The 13,166-nt window shown below is 41.4% G+C and overlaps 1 protein-coding gene across 2 annotated transcripts in view; it reads left to right on the top strand.

Annotated features, from left to right (window-relative positions):
• DIP2C (disco interacting protein 2 homolog C) overlaps positions 1-13,166 on the top strand; it is a 311,802-nt gene that overhangs the window by 174,929 nt on the left and 123,707 nt on the right. For both annotated transcript variants that reach the window (XM_058800262.1, XM_058800269.1), the window contains one exon: positions 2,868-2,978. In XM_058800262.1, the coding sequence (XP_058656245.1) occupies positions 2,868-2,978 (111 nt within the window). The remainder of the gene's footprint in view (positions 1-2,867; positions 2,979-13,166) is intronic.

Below are 13,166 nucleotides of genomic sequence, written 5' to 3'. Positions count from 1 at the left end.
GGAGGGAAGAGCCCTTGGCAGTGTTGGGGAGTGCTGTGGGCAGCAGCACTGCCTGGCCACTTGGGTGTCCTGTGCTTTCTGCCATGGCAGGGGCAGTGTTTGGTGTTATCTGATGTGCACTGTTTCTTTTGCACCTGAAAAAGATACTGCCCACTATATGGGCTGTGTACTGCCCACAGCTGCAGAAAAGGGACGTAAAGTGTCTCACAGTCACTAAGCCAGGAGAAGGAAGCCACAGGCTTGGATGAATTTTGCCCAATGGCTTTCAGGTCTGCCTGGAAGATCTCCCTCCTACAGCAGTTGTGTACCTCTGATGCTTTTCCTCACAATTTAATTTCCCCTAGATGTTTCTAAAGCCTATTGCATGTGGTTTTGTTGTTTGGAAGATGCAGTTAATCTCCTTTTCCTGTATCATCATGATGTTGTACTGCAGTGGCAACATCTCAATTATCTTCCTTTGTTTTTCTCCACATGCCATTGCCCTACACAAGTCACTTGCTGTGGGAAAGGTGGCACTGCTTTTTCTTAGCAAAACCTCTTTCACACAGCATCAGTGTTAGGTGTAGAATTTTTGGGTGTGTTTTTCTAGGATTTTTGTGAATTTATGTGATTCCCAGAAATTATTTCATTCCTGATGGTGTAGATAAGGACTGTGTCGCTATAGGACACGGAATAAAACAACACAGGCACTGGAATTGTCAAGGGAAAAAGAAGGGCAGTTTAATTTCTGACTCCAACATTTATAGATTTTCAAAAGTGACAGTGGATTGGAGGATGACAGTGTCACCTCTCCAATGACACTGGACAAGCCAACAGTCTATCAAATTTCTCCTTCTCCAGAACAGAATGTAAAACAATAATTATTTAGAGTAAAGTGCGTGAGAAAGTTTGTTATAAGAATTAAACATCAGAAGGCTTAGAAGAACTTAGAACAGGGTGACAGGACTGAGACAAGTAATGATGCTTAGCATTTCATATAGACTGAAACATATTTTTTTGAAAAATTTCAGTCGAAATTATTTTTATTATTAACTGTATATTGCTCATTTTCAGGGTTTCCAAATAAAGGAGGAAAAATTCTGAATATAAAAGGGAGAAGAACATATTTATTTTGGTATATAAAAAGGAGTAGAAAGTACTCCTTTTGATTATTTCAGTGATTTAGTAGTCAGGTTCACCTCACTGAAAGAACATTAAGGGAAATGAGAGCAAGTGAAATTATGCAGTACTATGGTGTGGAGACAGAGGAGTTAAATGAAGACATTTTATTTGATTTAAGAGAGTGAATAATTAATCACAATCTGAGTAGAGGAAAATTTATGGATTCATTCTGTCTTTTAGGCGCCTATGAGATTTTACTCCAAGCATGTTTTTTAGCCAACCAGCCATTCCTCCACAGAATCAAAGCAGACTTGACATTGCTGATAATCCAAAGATTTAAGAGAAAAGCTAGATTTCGAGTGCAGTTTATTTTCACAAAGAAATAAGCATACAATGCCAACTTTTTTCAAAAGATGCTTTTTTAAAGAGTCCATTGCAATCCAGCTGAGACTGACTGAAGTAATCACAGGATTTTCAGTTGGTCTGTGTCTACATAGAAATTCTTGTTTCCACAGATGTAAACTCTTGTCGCTCTCCAATAAGCTGGCATGTTTGGAAATAGTAGTGGAGAGTTTTTACATTATGTTTTAATTGAAAAATATGAGCATATTTCCAAGCATTGTTTTGCTGAATCCAGTTTCAAGTTATTAGTCCTACATTTGAGCCCTAAGTGCAAGGGGCCAGTTTTACTTGTGTTCTTACAGTTACACATGGTGTGTAACTACTTCTTAAAGGCAAAATATTGTAGGAAAGAATAAATTCAGTTTTGTCAGGTCCTCCTGTTCTTTACCCCTGTGCATCACACACCCAAGGCTCTGTGCTTTGTTAGCTCAAGGCTGAATGCATCAGCTGGGCTTGTCTGCTCAGTTCTTCTCTGGAAGAGAGCAGGGAACCACATCATGCCACTATTACAGATACAGGTTTGCTTTCTTTTCCTGTTGTTTGTTTGAAGTTTCCTGCTTAAATCATTGCCTTCTCTCTTCTCTGGTAGTTGTCAAAGAACATAAATTTCAGAAGTGTTCATATATCATGTTGCTGTTATATTACAACTGTAGTTTAAGAAGCTTTCAAGAAAGTACTTTAAAAAAAAAAGCAAATTCACTATGGGAAATGGATTAATAAAAGGTTTGGATCTTAAAATACTGGATGTTTAGGCTCAGCATATTCAAATGCTGAAGGTTTACAAGTCTATTTTTGTTGTTTTGCTTGAACAGGCTACTATTTTCAGCCTGCTTTGATGCAGTTATAGTTTACTTTCTGACCATTGGTAGGTAATAATGGCTCTAGATATTATTACTAGTTTCCTTCCCACAGGAACTAGTTTCCATAGGTTAGAATTGTGCTGTCACCAGCTGACACCATCCAGATGAGGTTTTAGATGATACACACAGATTTTCCTAGGAACCATTTTGCAGGAAGGTTTCAATATCCATTGCAATTGTGTCTTTATTAGCTCATTAAAATATGTCCTAAATACTACTTTATGAAAATCATCTGTTTGTGAGATAAAAAAGGCCAAGCTTTCTGTCTGTTTGCTCTTTCTATGTTGTCCATGACCCTGGAAAAAAGGTTTTTTAGAGAGAACCAGGAAAATAACCACATCAGAAAAGCTGACCAGAGGCAAGTAGTGTGCAACCAATTGACGCGACGCGCTTTAGGCACTGAATGTTCATTTCCTACTCCTAGTGTATGCTGCACTCCTCCTCACTACAAATCTTCCAAAATTCAATCAGAATGAGCTGTTTGGGTTTTTTTCATTGATGCAGGGGTGGACCAGGCCTTACCACAAGAACGTCGGACTCCTGTCACTCCGTCCTCTTCCTCCCGGTATCACCGCCGCCGGTCCTCAGGGTCACGGGATGAGCGCTACAGATCGGGTGAGTGCCACTGCAGACCCCAGAACTAGAATGGAAATTTCAAATTTCAAATCTGTTCCTTGCTTTTTTAAAAGGAAGTTTGTTGTGGACTTGTGTAGTTCAGTGGGGAACGTTCATTGTGTGACTAGAGAGACGCTGTCCGAGTGTGCAGGGATGGAGTTACAAAGCCAAGATTCATCTGGAACAGGATCTGGCACTGAGTGGCTGCAAAAAAGCCTCCTACAGGCACATTAGTACAAAAGGGAAGAGTATGGAAAACATGGTCCCACTGCTGAATGGGGTAGGACATCGGGTGACAAAGGGCATGGAAAAAGCCAAGATAATGAATGTATCCTTTGCCTTGGTCTGTGCTGATGATATTTGACTTTTGGAAACCAAGGCATGTAAGACCCTTGGGAAGGTCTTGAGCAATGACCACCTACCCTCTGTGAAGGAGAATCAGGACAGGGAATATTTGAACAAACTGAATGAAGAAGTCTCTGGGACATGATGGGGATGCATCACTGACCAATGTGAGTTCACTTTCAACTCCCCAGAAAGTTGTGTCACTCAGGGGAGGTTTCTGCAGAATGAGAGAAAGCAAGTACATTGCTGTCTTCAGGAACAGCAAGAAATAGAATCTGGGAGCTACAGGCCAGCCAGACTCTTCTCAATCTCTTGAGCAGGTGGTAGAGCAAATAATGCTGGAAACTCTTTTTAATCATATGAAGGGCACAGTGGTGATTGGGAGTAGACAGCACAGATTTACAAAGTTCTCTTAGTAGCTTGGTCAATTCATGCTTGATTAGTCTAATGACCTTCTACAATCAGATGACTTTTCTGGAGGTTGAAGGAAGAGCAGTGGGAGTTGGATGCCTTGAGTTTAGTGAGGCTTTTGACAGAGTCTGTCATAACATCCTCCTTGACAAACTGGTGAAATGTGGATTAGATAAGTGGACAGCAAGATGGTCTGAAAATTGGCTGAAATTGAGTTCAGAGAATTGTGATCAGTGACACGGAGTCCAGCTGGACCCCAGTCTCTGATGGGTACTGTAGGGAGTGAATACTGGCTAGTACCCCTTAACAGCTTCATTAGTGACGTTGTAGGTGAGACAGGGCCCTCTTCACACACTGGCAGATGATACCAAATTGGAAGGAGCAGACATGTGCACACATATGTAATGCCATTCAGAGGGATCTGGGCAGCTCTGAAACTTCTTTGGTCTTATCCTTTGAAGGTGTAAACTGCATGTACTACACCTTACCCCAATGGAGGTTAGGTGTGCTCAGCTGTCTGAACTGCTTCAGGGGCTGCTGCAGCATAAGCATCCTTCTCAGACAGCAGCCTGAGGCCACAGACTGGTTCATCTGGTGCTGCCCCTCTTGCAGCTGCAGAATTAGGGAGCCATAGAGAGCAGCACCCACCAACCTTTGTGGCAGAATGACCCTGGTGAGCTGAGAGTCAGAAGCCAGGGCCTGATGGTTATGGAGGGTCTCAAGGAGAGTAAATTTGACTGTGGAGGCTTTGGATTGTGTTTAAGAGATGCCTCTTGCTGGATGCAGTCAGACTCATTCAAATATGAAAAAATTCATTTAAGCCTAAGAAAAAGCTTTTTTTTTTCTCCACTGGTGCAAGTTGCCAAGAGAAATTGTGGTGTCTCCATTCTTGGAGCTGTTAAAAGCCCTACTGGATGTGGCCCCAAGCAGTGTGCTGTAGATGACCCTGCCTAGAGCAGGGAGTTGGACTGGATAGTCCCCAGAGGTTCCTGCTGACCTACTCCAGTCTGTGGTTCTGTGGCACAGCTGAATTTCACTGTACTGATTCTAGTTTGGTAGTACTATAAGAAAAATATTTAATTTGCAGTATAGCAAGTTGGGAACATCATTATGCCCTAAATAGAAGCACTGATTAAAGGAAGATAAAATTAATTTCAGAGCTGAACAGAAGGGTAATAACTCATTTCCAAGTGAATGGGATCCAACTTTCTCAGTGATACTGCTCCAGATATAACACAAAGTGAAGGAAGTGATTGGTTTAAAACTGGTTTATAATGGCTTCTCACAACAAGAAAGACATTGAGGTGTTGGAGCATGTCCAGAGCAGGGCAGTGAAACTGGCAAAGGGTCTGCAGCACAAGTCTTATGAGGGGCAGCTGAGGGAGCTGGAGGTGTTTACCCTGGAGAAGAGGAGGCTCTGGGGAGACCTTGTCACTCTCTTCAACTCCCTGGAGCAAAACTGGAGAAAGGTAGGGTTCAGCCTGTCCTCACAAAGTAACAAGAGACAGGAGAAGAGGAAATGGCCTCAAGTTGTGCCAGGGCAGGTTTAGATTGGATATTTGGAAAAATTTCTTCACCTAAAGAGTTGTCAACCACTGGAACAGGCTGCCCAGGGAAGAGGTGGAATGGTCATCCCTGAAAGTGTTCAAAAGGCATGTGGATGTGGCACTTGGGGATGTGGTTGAGTAGTGAACACGGTGGTGATGGGTTAATGGTTGGTCTGGATAATGTTGTCTTTTCCAACCTTAACAATTTTGTGACTTCTTAAAGAAAAAGTGAACTCTGAAACTTCTTTACTCCTACCCTTGAAGGTGTAATTAAGGATAATTGGGGAGCCACAGACAGCAGCACCCACCAACCTTTGTGGCAGAGACACCCTGGTGTGTCTGTCTTCTGAGAGTCAGAAGCCAGGGTCTGTGGAGGGTCTCAAGGAGAGTAAATTTGACTGTGGAGGCTTTGGATTGTGTTTGAGAGATGCCTCTTGCTGGATGCAGTCAGACTCATTGTGCTGACACAACTGGAAAATTGTGGAGAACTCCTTATTAAACCTTTTGTAACATATCTGTGATTCATTCCATTAGTCAAGGAGCTTGCCAGTCCCATTTAAAGGAAAATTAAATGATAAATGTGGCAGAGAAAGTTCATGTGTGTCCAGACCATTCTGATAAATTTTTAAAACTCCCTCCTCCCCTCAGAAACCCTGGGTTCATGCTGTAGATGTTGCCAATTTTTTTGTTGAATAATGGCTGTGGTATCTGCATAATAATTCCTTGGTATATAAGCTCCTAGAAGCTTCTCCAACATTACACTATAAATGGTCTGATTTCTACCCAGTTTTTAAATAGGTAAAAACATACTATTCCTGAACTTGTCTAATTTGTGGGCGTTCAACACATGGTCCTCAGATCTCCAAGCTGTGACTCTCCAGAGCAGTTCTGTTGAAAACAAGAGCATTTGACTGTGAGTTGAAAGTCTGCTTGAGCTGTGCTTGCCATTTGTACATGAAGATGTTGAGTCAGTTTAGGGATGGGCAAAAGGAGACATCCTGCCTATCTTCATTGTGTGCCTCTTCTGAGACCCCAGGAGTGTTCAGTTGGTGCTGCAGTCTTGGTTTCAGTTGCTGTCTTAAAAGGAAGGCATTTGTTCAGAGAAATGGTACATGAGGTCCTGTCTTAGGGATGGGGCAAGTTGTAATTATATATATATATATATATGTATGTATGTATGTATGTATATATATGTATAAATAATAAAGGCACAAACTTCTGAGTTACTGAGTGGAAAAGTAAGGAATTCAGTGTAAAGGGCTGTTGTTAGTGCAGGAGTCTCACTTTAGGAGAGTCAGGACTATACTATAAATTCAGATCTTGCTGCTCTGAAAATGTCCTCAGTGTTAAAACTGAGAAGCTTGACAGTATTTTGGGACTTTTGGCAAGACTTTGAATTCCTAGCTTGGTTGCTGTATATATGACTCCTCAGCAAGGCAACGAGCTCTCCAGCAAACTGGTTTGAGCAACTGCTGCATCTTCACTCACTCACTCAAAAGAAGACCAAATGTAGCAAATGTCAGTGAAAGCAAATGTAGGTATAAAATTCAATTTTTAAAACTTATCAGATCATCAAATTTACTTTCAGAGGAGCTTGCTAAGATACAGTGCAATGTTTGACCCTGGATAAAAAAACCCAACAAACAACCCTGAACTATGCCCTCCCCTTCTATGTATTTCCCCTGTGAGATCAGAAGTCTATTTCTTTCTTGCTCTCTTAATTACTAAATTATTACTGTAGGTTGCAAACTCGCAAGTCAGATTTCATTCTGGTTATCTTGTTTTCAGATTCAGATTTGCTTCAGGTAGAAGTCTTTGTTTGGCTTGTTGTTTTGCTGTGCTTAATACTTCAGCATCTCTGCTCTGATCACATTGTGATTGTTAGATCCTAGCTGTTACCCAGATTGAGTGTTTGTTATCATATTTGGCACATCTACTTGGAAAAAGCCCAAAACAAAATGAATACACACTCTTTAACCAATAAGGAATTCACATCTAGGAAAACATTTCCCTTCCTTAGTGTTTTTGCAGAGTTTATTTCAATTAACATCTGCAAATAAATTTCCCATACCAACTCTGATCAAAGTCCTTTTCTGTCTCTTCTTGGTAAGGTTTTCCTAATTGGAAGTCTAAGATTCTGAAAGTCATCCAGTTCTCCTTCCATGCCTTTGCTTTTTATGTGGATTTAGATGTCAGCAAAGATTGTTAATGAACTCTCTTTGGAGACTCAAAATCATTGCTGCCACTAATATCACCTTCAACTTATTCTCTTGTATTATTCAAAATGTCAAACTGTGACATTTTTAATCCCTACCTGTTTTCTTACTTCAATCTTTATTATTATTAATATTTGTAACCAAATATTTCAGCACTATGATTTCAAAAACTGACTTTCTATGATTTTATATTCTAAATAAAACTGACACTTGAGATTGTGGACACTATTTTGTTCCCTAAATGTTCCTGGGATATTTTTTGTTTCAAGATAATTGGATTTTAGAATTCAGCCTGCGCTGGAAATTTAGTCTAATTCTTTAAAACCAAAAAGGTTTAAAATTTCCTGGCTGCTTCTTTTTATACAGGAAAGGAGCCTGAAACCACAATGTTTCAAAATGTCAGCTTTGATCATTTTTCAGATGTCTAAAGAAATAGAAAATGCTATAAAGTGTAGTAACTGAATTAGTGCAGGGTGAAGCGATATTATTTACTTTATACAAATGTGGCAAATTGTTTAGCTGATATTAATCCAAAAGCATTACTTGATTTGTTTACTACTGATTTTTTAAAAAAAAAATCTCCTAGTATTTCCACATTTGGAAACAGTATTTGGAAAGGTTTGCCAAGTGTAGATCATGGCAATGTTTTTCTCTTAGCAACTGCCTTTCCTTGTGCTATAACATTATCTGGGGGCTCGAGATGACACTGGAGCCAAATGGTGCTGCAGGCTGGATCAGGAACTTTTGCCAAGAGCCTTTTCTGGCCCAGTGGATTTTCAGGCAGGAGAGCTCAGGCAGAGGAATGCTGGCTTGTGGAAAAGATGTCAGCACTGAGCTTGGTCTGCTATGGGGCTGCAGAGTCAGGCTCAGACTGGAGCACGAGTGAATGATGGAGATGTAGACATAGCTGCAGTTGGCCATACAGCTTTTGTTTCCTTGGTGCCATTTAGGAGCTTGGTTTCTCAGGTACTTTTGGAAGCTGCAGGTCCATGGATTTGGAATGCTGTGTTGAGATAAGGAGATGGGAATTATATGGTGGATTATGCAAGGGGGTAGCCTGAACAGCCCAGCTTTCACACCACTGTTGTGCTGTCTGAATGAACTGACTCAGCTGAAGACTGACATTTTCAGAGGCTCTTGTCCCTCTGCACTGTCGCTGTGGCCCTGTTCTCACTGGTGGCAGTGGCTGCATTCTGCTCTTGCTAGCACTGAAAACCCTCACAGGAGAACATGAAGTTTCTGCCACCATTACTTAAAATGGCATCATATCAACTGTCCTGCTTTTGGAAGAATGGTCTTTTTGGTGCTTAAAACCCCCTCTGCAGTGTAGCCCTGTGGTGACAGTCCTGCCTGAGCTTGGCCCTTGCCTGTGGCTGTGCGGTGGTGGCCGGAGCTGAGCTGGGCTCTGCTGCCACGTAAAGGCTGCAGTGCAGTACAGCAGCAGCTGCTGGGCCCTGCCAGTGACACAGCCCTGGGCTACTGGGCAGCTCCTTGGCATCAGAAACTGTGCTCTTGGTCACCATAAATCTCCCCCAGTTCTTTGTTTCCTAGCTGGTCACGGTCTGTGGGGTTCAGAGAGCAGCTCTCCCTCAGAGACCTTCAGCAGCTTTCTGGGGAGCAGGTGTGTTTTCCTCCCTCAGCTGGGATCAACACACAGGGAGCTGAAACACCAGGTCCTTTCCAACTTCCATTTTCCCAAAAGGACACCCTGTGGCCTTTAGATGAGGCCAAAGCAAGAAGCTTGAGTTCTCCATCCCAATGCTGAAAACCAGAGCACCTCCTCTTGTGCCAGGACCTGTCTTTTACTGTTTCCACAGTTGTCACTAATATAAAACCCACCTAAAACCAGAATGGATAACAGGAAAAAATGTGCACCAATAAACTTTAAAAACTAAAAAAAGAACAACACTAATTGCTAGGGAATGTGGTGTAATATATTCAAAGGCACATGGATATGTTAGGCTTGAGATGGTGTCTCTATGGTTTCTACTGCTCCAGAATTCTCTGATGAGATAAGAATGGGACAAATGGTTTGGGCCAAGGTTATCAAGTCTCCTGTTTCTCATGAACTTTGTAATAGGCCTTGAAGATGACCGGAGCACTGCCTGCAGCAGTGTAATCCTTGAGAGAAGTGAGACCAATGAGCTCTAAAAATGGAGTTTTCCAAGTGTCAGGAATGATGTGGGAAGTAGCAGCATAAGTGGAATTGTGCTGCCTCTGTGTCTGGAGGCTGATGGTGTCCTAGAAGTAAGACCAGCAAGAGAGAGCACCTGCACTGCATGGACTCAGTGGACAGGTTTAAAAGGCACAGCAGCAGGTGAGCACAGGGCTGGGAGCTGAGAAATGGAGAGTTTTGAGAAATGCCATTTGTGGAATCAGCATCTCTCAGCTGGTAGCATGGAGGAAGGGTGGGGGCTCTAGGGTGGCTGTGGTACCTGCCCTCCCAGCTGGGAGAATACCTCCCTTCTGGTGATTTTTTTTCTCCCATAACTGAGGTGGTGGAGGTGAGAAAGAAAAAATTGGTCTGGTACAGCATCCTTGGACAGCTGCCAGCCCCCATCCTGGAGATCCCACCACTGCAGGGAACAGCCCATTTCCAAGTGCACTCAGCACTCCTTTTAAAAGATATCTTAATATAGGAGATAGTTGAAGGTACTGCCAAAACAAATGCATCCTAATACACTTCTCACAGCTCAAACTCCTGAACCACCTTTCCCACACTGGTCTTCAAAGGGGAAAAGACAGAATATAATTTATCTGAACATGAAATTGTTAAACTTCAGAACAAATCATCCCAGGCCAGGTTTGAGGCTCATTTGAAATATGATAATTAGGAATGAAAGAACATTCCCTGTAGACCCAAGTTCTGGAGATGCTGGCACCAGACCTGTCTTAGCTGAGCTGCTCTGCTCTAGGAGCCTCAGTACCTGCCTCACCATGGATTTGTTCTCATTTACCACGAGGTAGGTGTGTGCATGACCCCTAACAAAGGTTGGTCACATTTTGGGTCTTTGCAGCTTACCTCATGGTGATTTAAAAATATACATGTAACTTATATTTTGTGGTTTTGAAAGGATGTTCAAGATTTCATTCTGTAATCCTGCCAGAACTGACAAAAAATAATTGCACTATGACATTATGAGAGCTGTGCATGCTAAAGAATGGAAAGGGAAGATTTGAGGAATATTTTTATTGAACCCTCATCATTTAGCATTTCTCCAAAGAATAAGGGGAAAGGAAAATGTGTTTAATGTGCTGTATATTAGAATGGGACTGCATATAAATGTTCATATGACTGATAATAAAACAGATAATATTTTAACCCTAAATTTGTAGAAGTTAATTTGAAATACTTGTAGAAGTTAATACTTATAGAAGTTAATTTGAAAATCATTGACCTAGCTGTAAACAGATTTATTCAGAAATTAATTAATCTCCTATCTGATTTAGATTGCTTACAAATTTCAAGCTACAGCTCAATCAGGACAAAAAAAGAAGTTGAAGAAAAATGCTGGCTAATATGTAATTTATATGACCACATCCTTGCTTTTGACCCAGCAGAAAAAGTTTGTGAGGATAAGTATAGAGCTCTTGAGAAAATTTGTTTAAGGATCTCTAGAGAGAAACAAATATAAAGTTAGTTCAGATTGCATAGTAAAGGGGCTTGAGATGAGATCACTGTGTGAAGCTGACTTCCAGAGTGCATTACAAATGGGATAAATAAATAAATGGAGGGATGGAAATTATTAGTGGGAGACCTGCATGTTGGGATTTTATTTCACTTATGAGTAGAGGTAATACAATTTTAAACTCAGAGTTTTGATAAAAACATTTTCAAATTAACTTTTTTATAATACCTGAATAATCCAAATTAAAGCAAAAGCTATGCAAGACCAGCTGTGGAGTCAGGGAGTTCAATCTGTTGTTTTGGTGTCCTGTTTGCAGCATGTGAGCTCTGTTCTTCACATCCTGCCCATACAGCTTTCCCAGCCACGTGCTCAGCTCCTCTCTTCCTTCCACCCAGGATTATGGATTATTGCTGTGCCAGCCAAAGTGGGAGATGACAGCCATGCTTCTCTTCCTTAGTTTAGCTTTCTGACCACATGAGGACATAGCAAGCATCTGATTTGTGCACGTGTGCGGCAGGTGGGGATGGAAGATGCTCAGGAGTGCTCAGCATTGGCTGAAGGATGGCACAGCCCTTCCTGCCCCAGTGGGGCTTGTTGGCTGCAGCATCCTGAGCAGCCAAGCCTTTTGCAGTGGCACATTCATGGGAGTGCACATCTTTTCTAAAGCACTGACTTTCAACTGCCAAAAAATGGAACAGATCAACAAAACTCAGACCCAAATTTGTGAAAAGACAGCAGAAGTTTCCCTTGCATCTCCATGTATCCCCAGTTCCCAGTAAAGCCAGGGGCCTAATATAAATATTAGCTTAAATATCCCAAAGGCTGAAACTTGCACACATAAGTTGTTTTTTGAAAGGTAAGCAACAGTTTATTTCTGTTAGTAACCTCCACAGCCCTCCTATAAATGAGAATTATCTTAGAGCAGCTGTTCTTGCATTCAATCATGTGCTGACTGTTGTGAGTGCCATATTTCAGAATTAATAGCACACCTGCTTCCAGATGGAGAGAAATTAGGTGTCACACAGTTTGGGCCATGTGCTTTCCTATCTTAATACCCAAAGAGATTGTGAAAGTATTCTGAGACTGCTTCATTATAGCATCACCCCCTGCAAAGATCTGGTATTGTATGGACTCACTTTCACATTCCCAGGGGTGAGATGATTTCCAAGGGACTGATCTGTGTTGGATGAACACAGCAGAATTTTTATGAAATCACTTGCCCTGTATCTGCCTGAAAATAACCCAGTGATGTCAGCCAGGACAATGAAAAGACAAAACCCAACTGTAATCTGTTCTGATGATACCACATTTATCATGTTTCACTCTATGTAGCATGTCCTGATTGCGTTTCCAATAAATGTAGTGACCAAGTTATCTCTATTCAGAGTATTTACAGGCTGCTTATTAGGAAATGAATTCTCAGTGTTTCCTTTGTCTCCATGGTAGCTCTGACAAAGGTCTGATTAAACTCAGAAGCAACTTTCATGCTTTCAACTACTGGTTTCCTGTAAGACAGCAATTACCAACCTTCTCTCTGTATAATTACTTAGCATAGAATTGCTATACTTACCATTGTCTTATCCAGAACTTTCAGCCAAAATTCACCTTTGATAATGCTATTTTCCTATAGTATCAGCTGTTTCCCTGCAATAACTAGAAATTGTTTTGATTATTCTGTTGCACTCTGTGTTGATGCAGCAGAAAATGGCCTTGCTCCCATTGGCTCCTCTGTCGTATCTCCCAGCTGTTTTCCTTGATGCCATCCCAGATGCTTGCTTCCCTATGACAGAGATTTATTTGTGGTTTTACTTATTTGTTAAATGTCTGACTTCAGGGCTGATCCTCTACTGCAGCATAAATGAGACATAACTAGGTATATTATACGTACCTAAATAACCTCTAAAAATCCTTTGGTATTCTCACCTCATTAGAGCAGAGCATCAGCCTTCTTGATCTTGATAATCTGCCATTCTCTGAGTGAGTTAGTTGTGTTTGAGGGCTATCCTGTAACAAGCAAGGAGTCTAAACCTTCTCAGGGCT

This window comes from Ammospiza caudacuta, chromosome 1, assembly GCF_027887145.1.
Source record: "Ammospiza caudacuta isolate bAmmCau1 chromosome 1, bAmmCau1.pri, whole genome shotgun sequence".
In the NCBI taxonomy this organism is placed as follows: Eukaryota; Metazoa; Chordata; class Aves; order Passeriformes; family Passerellidae; genus Ammospiza; species Ammospiza caudacuta.
This window is presented reverse-complemented; position numbering and strand designations above follow the sequence as displayed.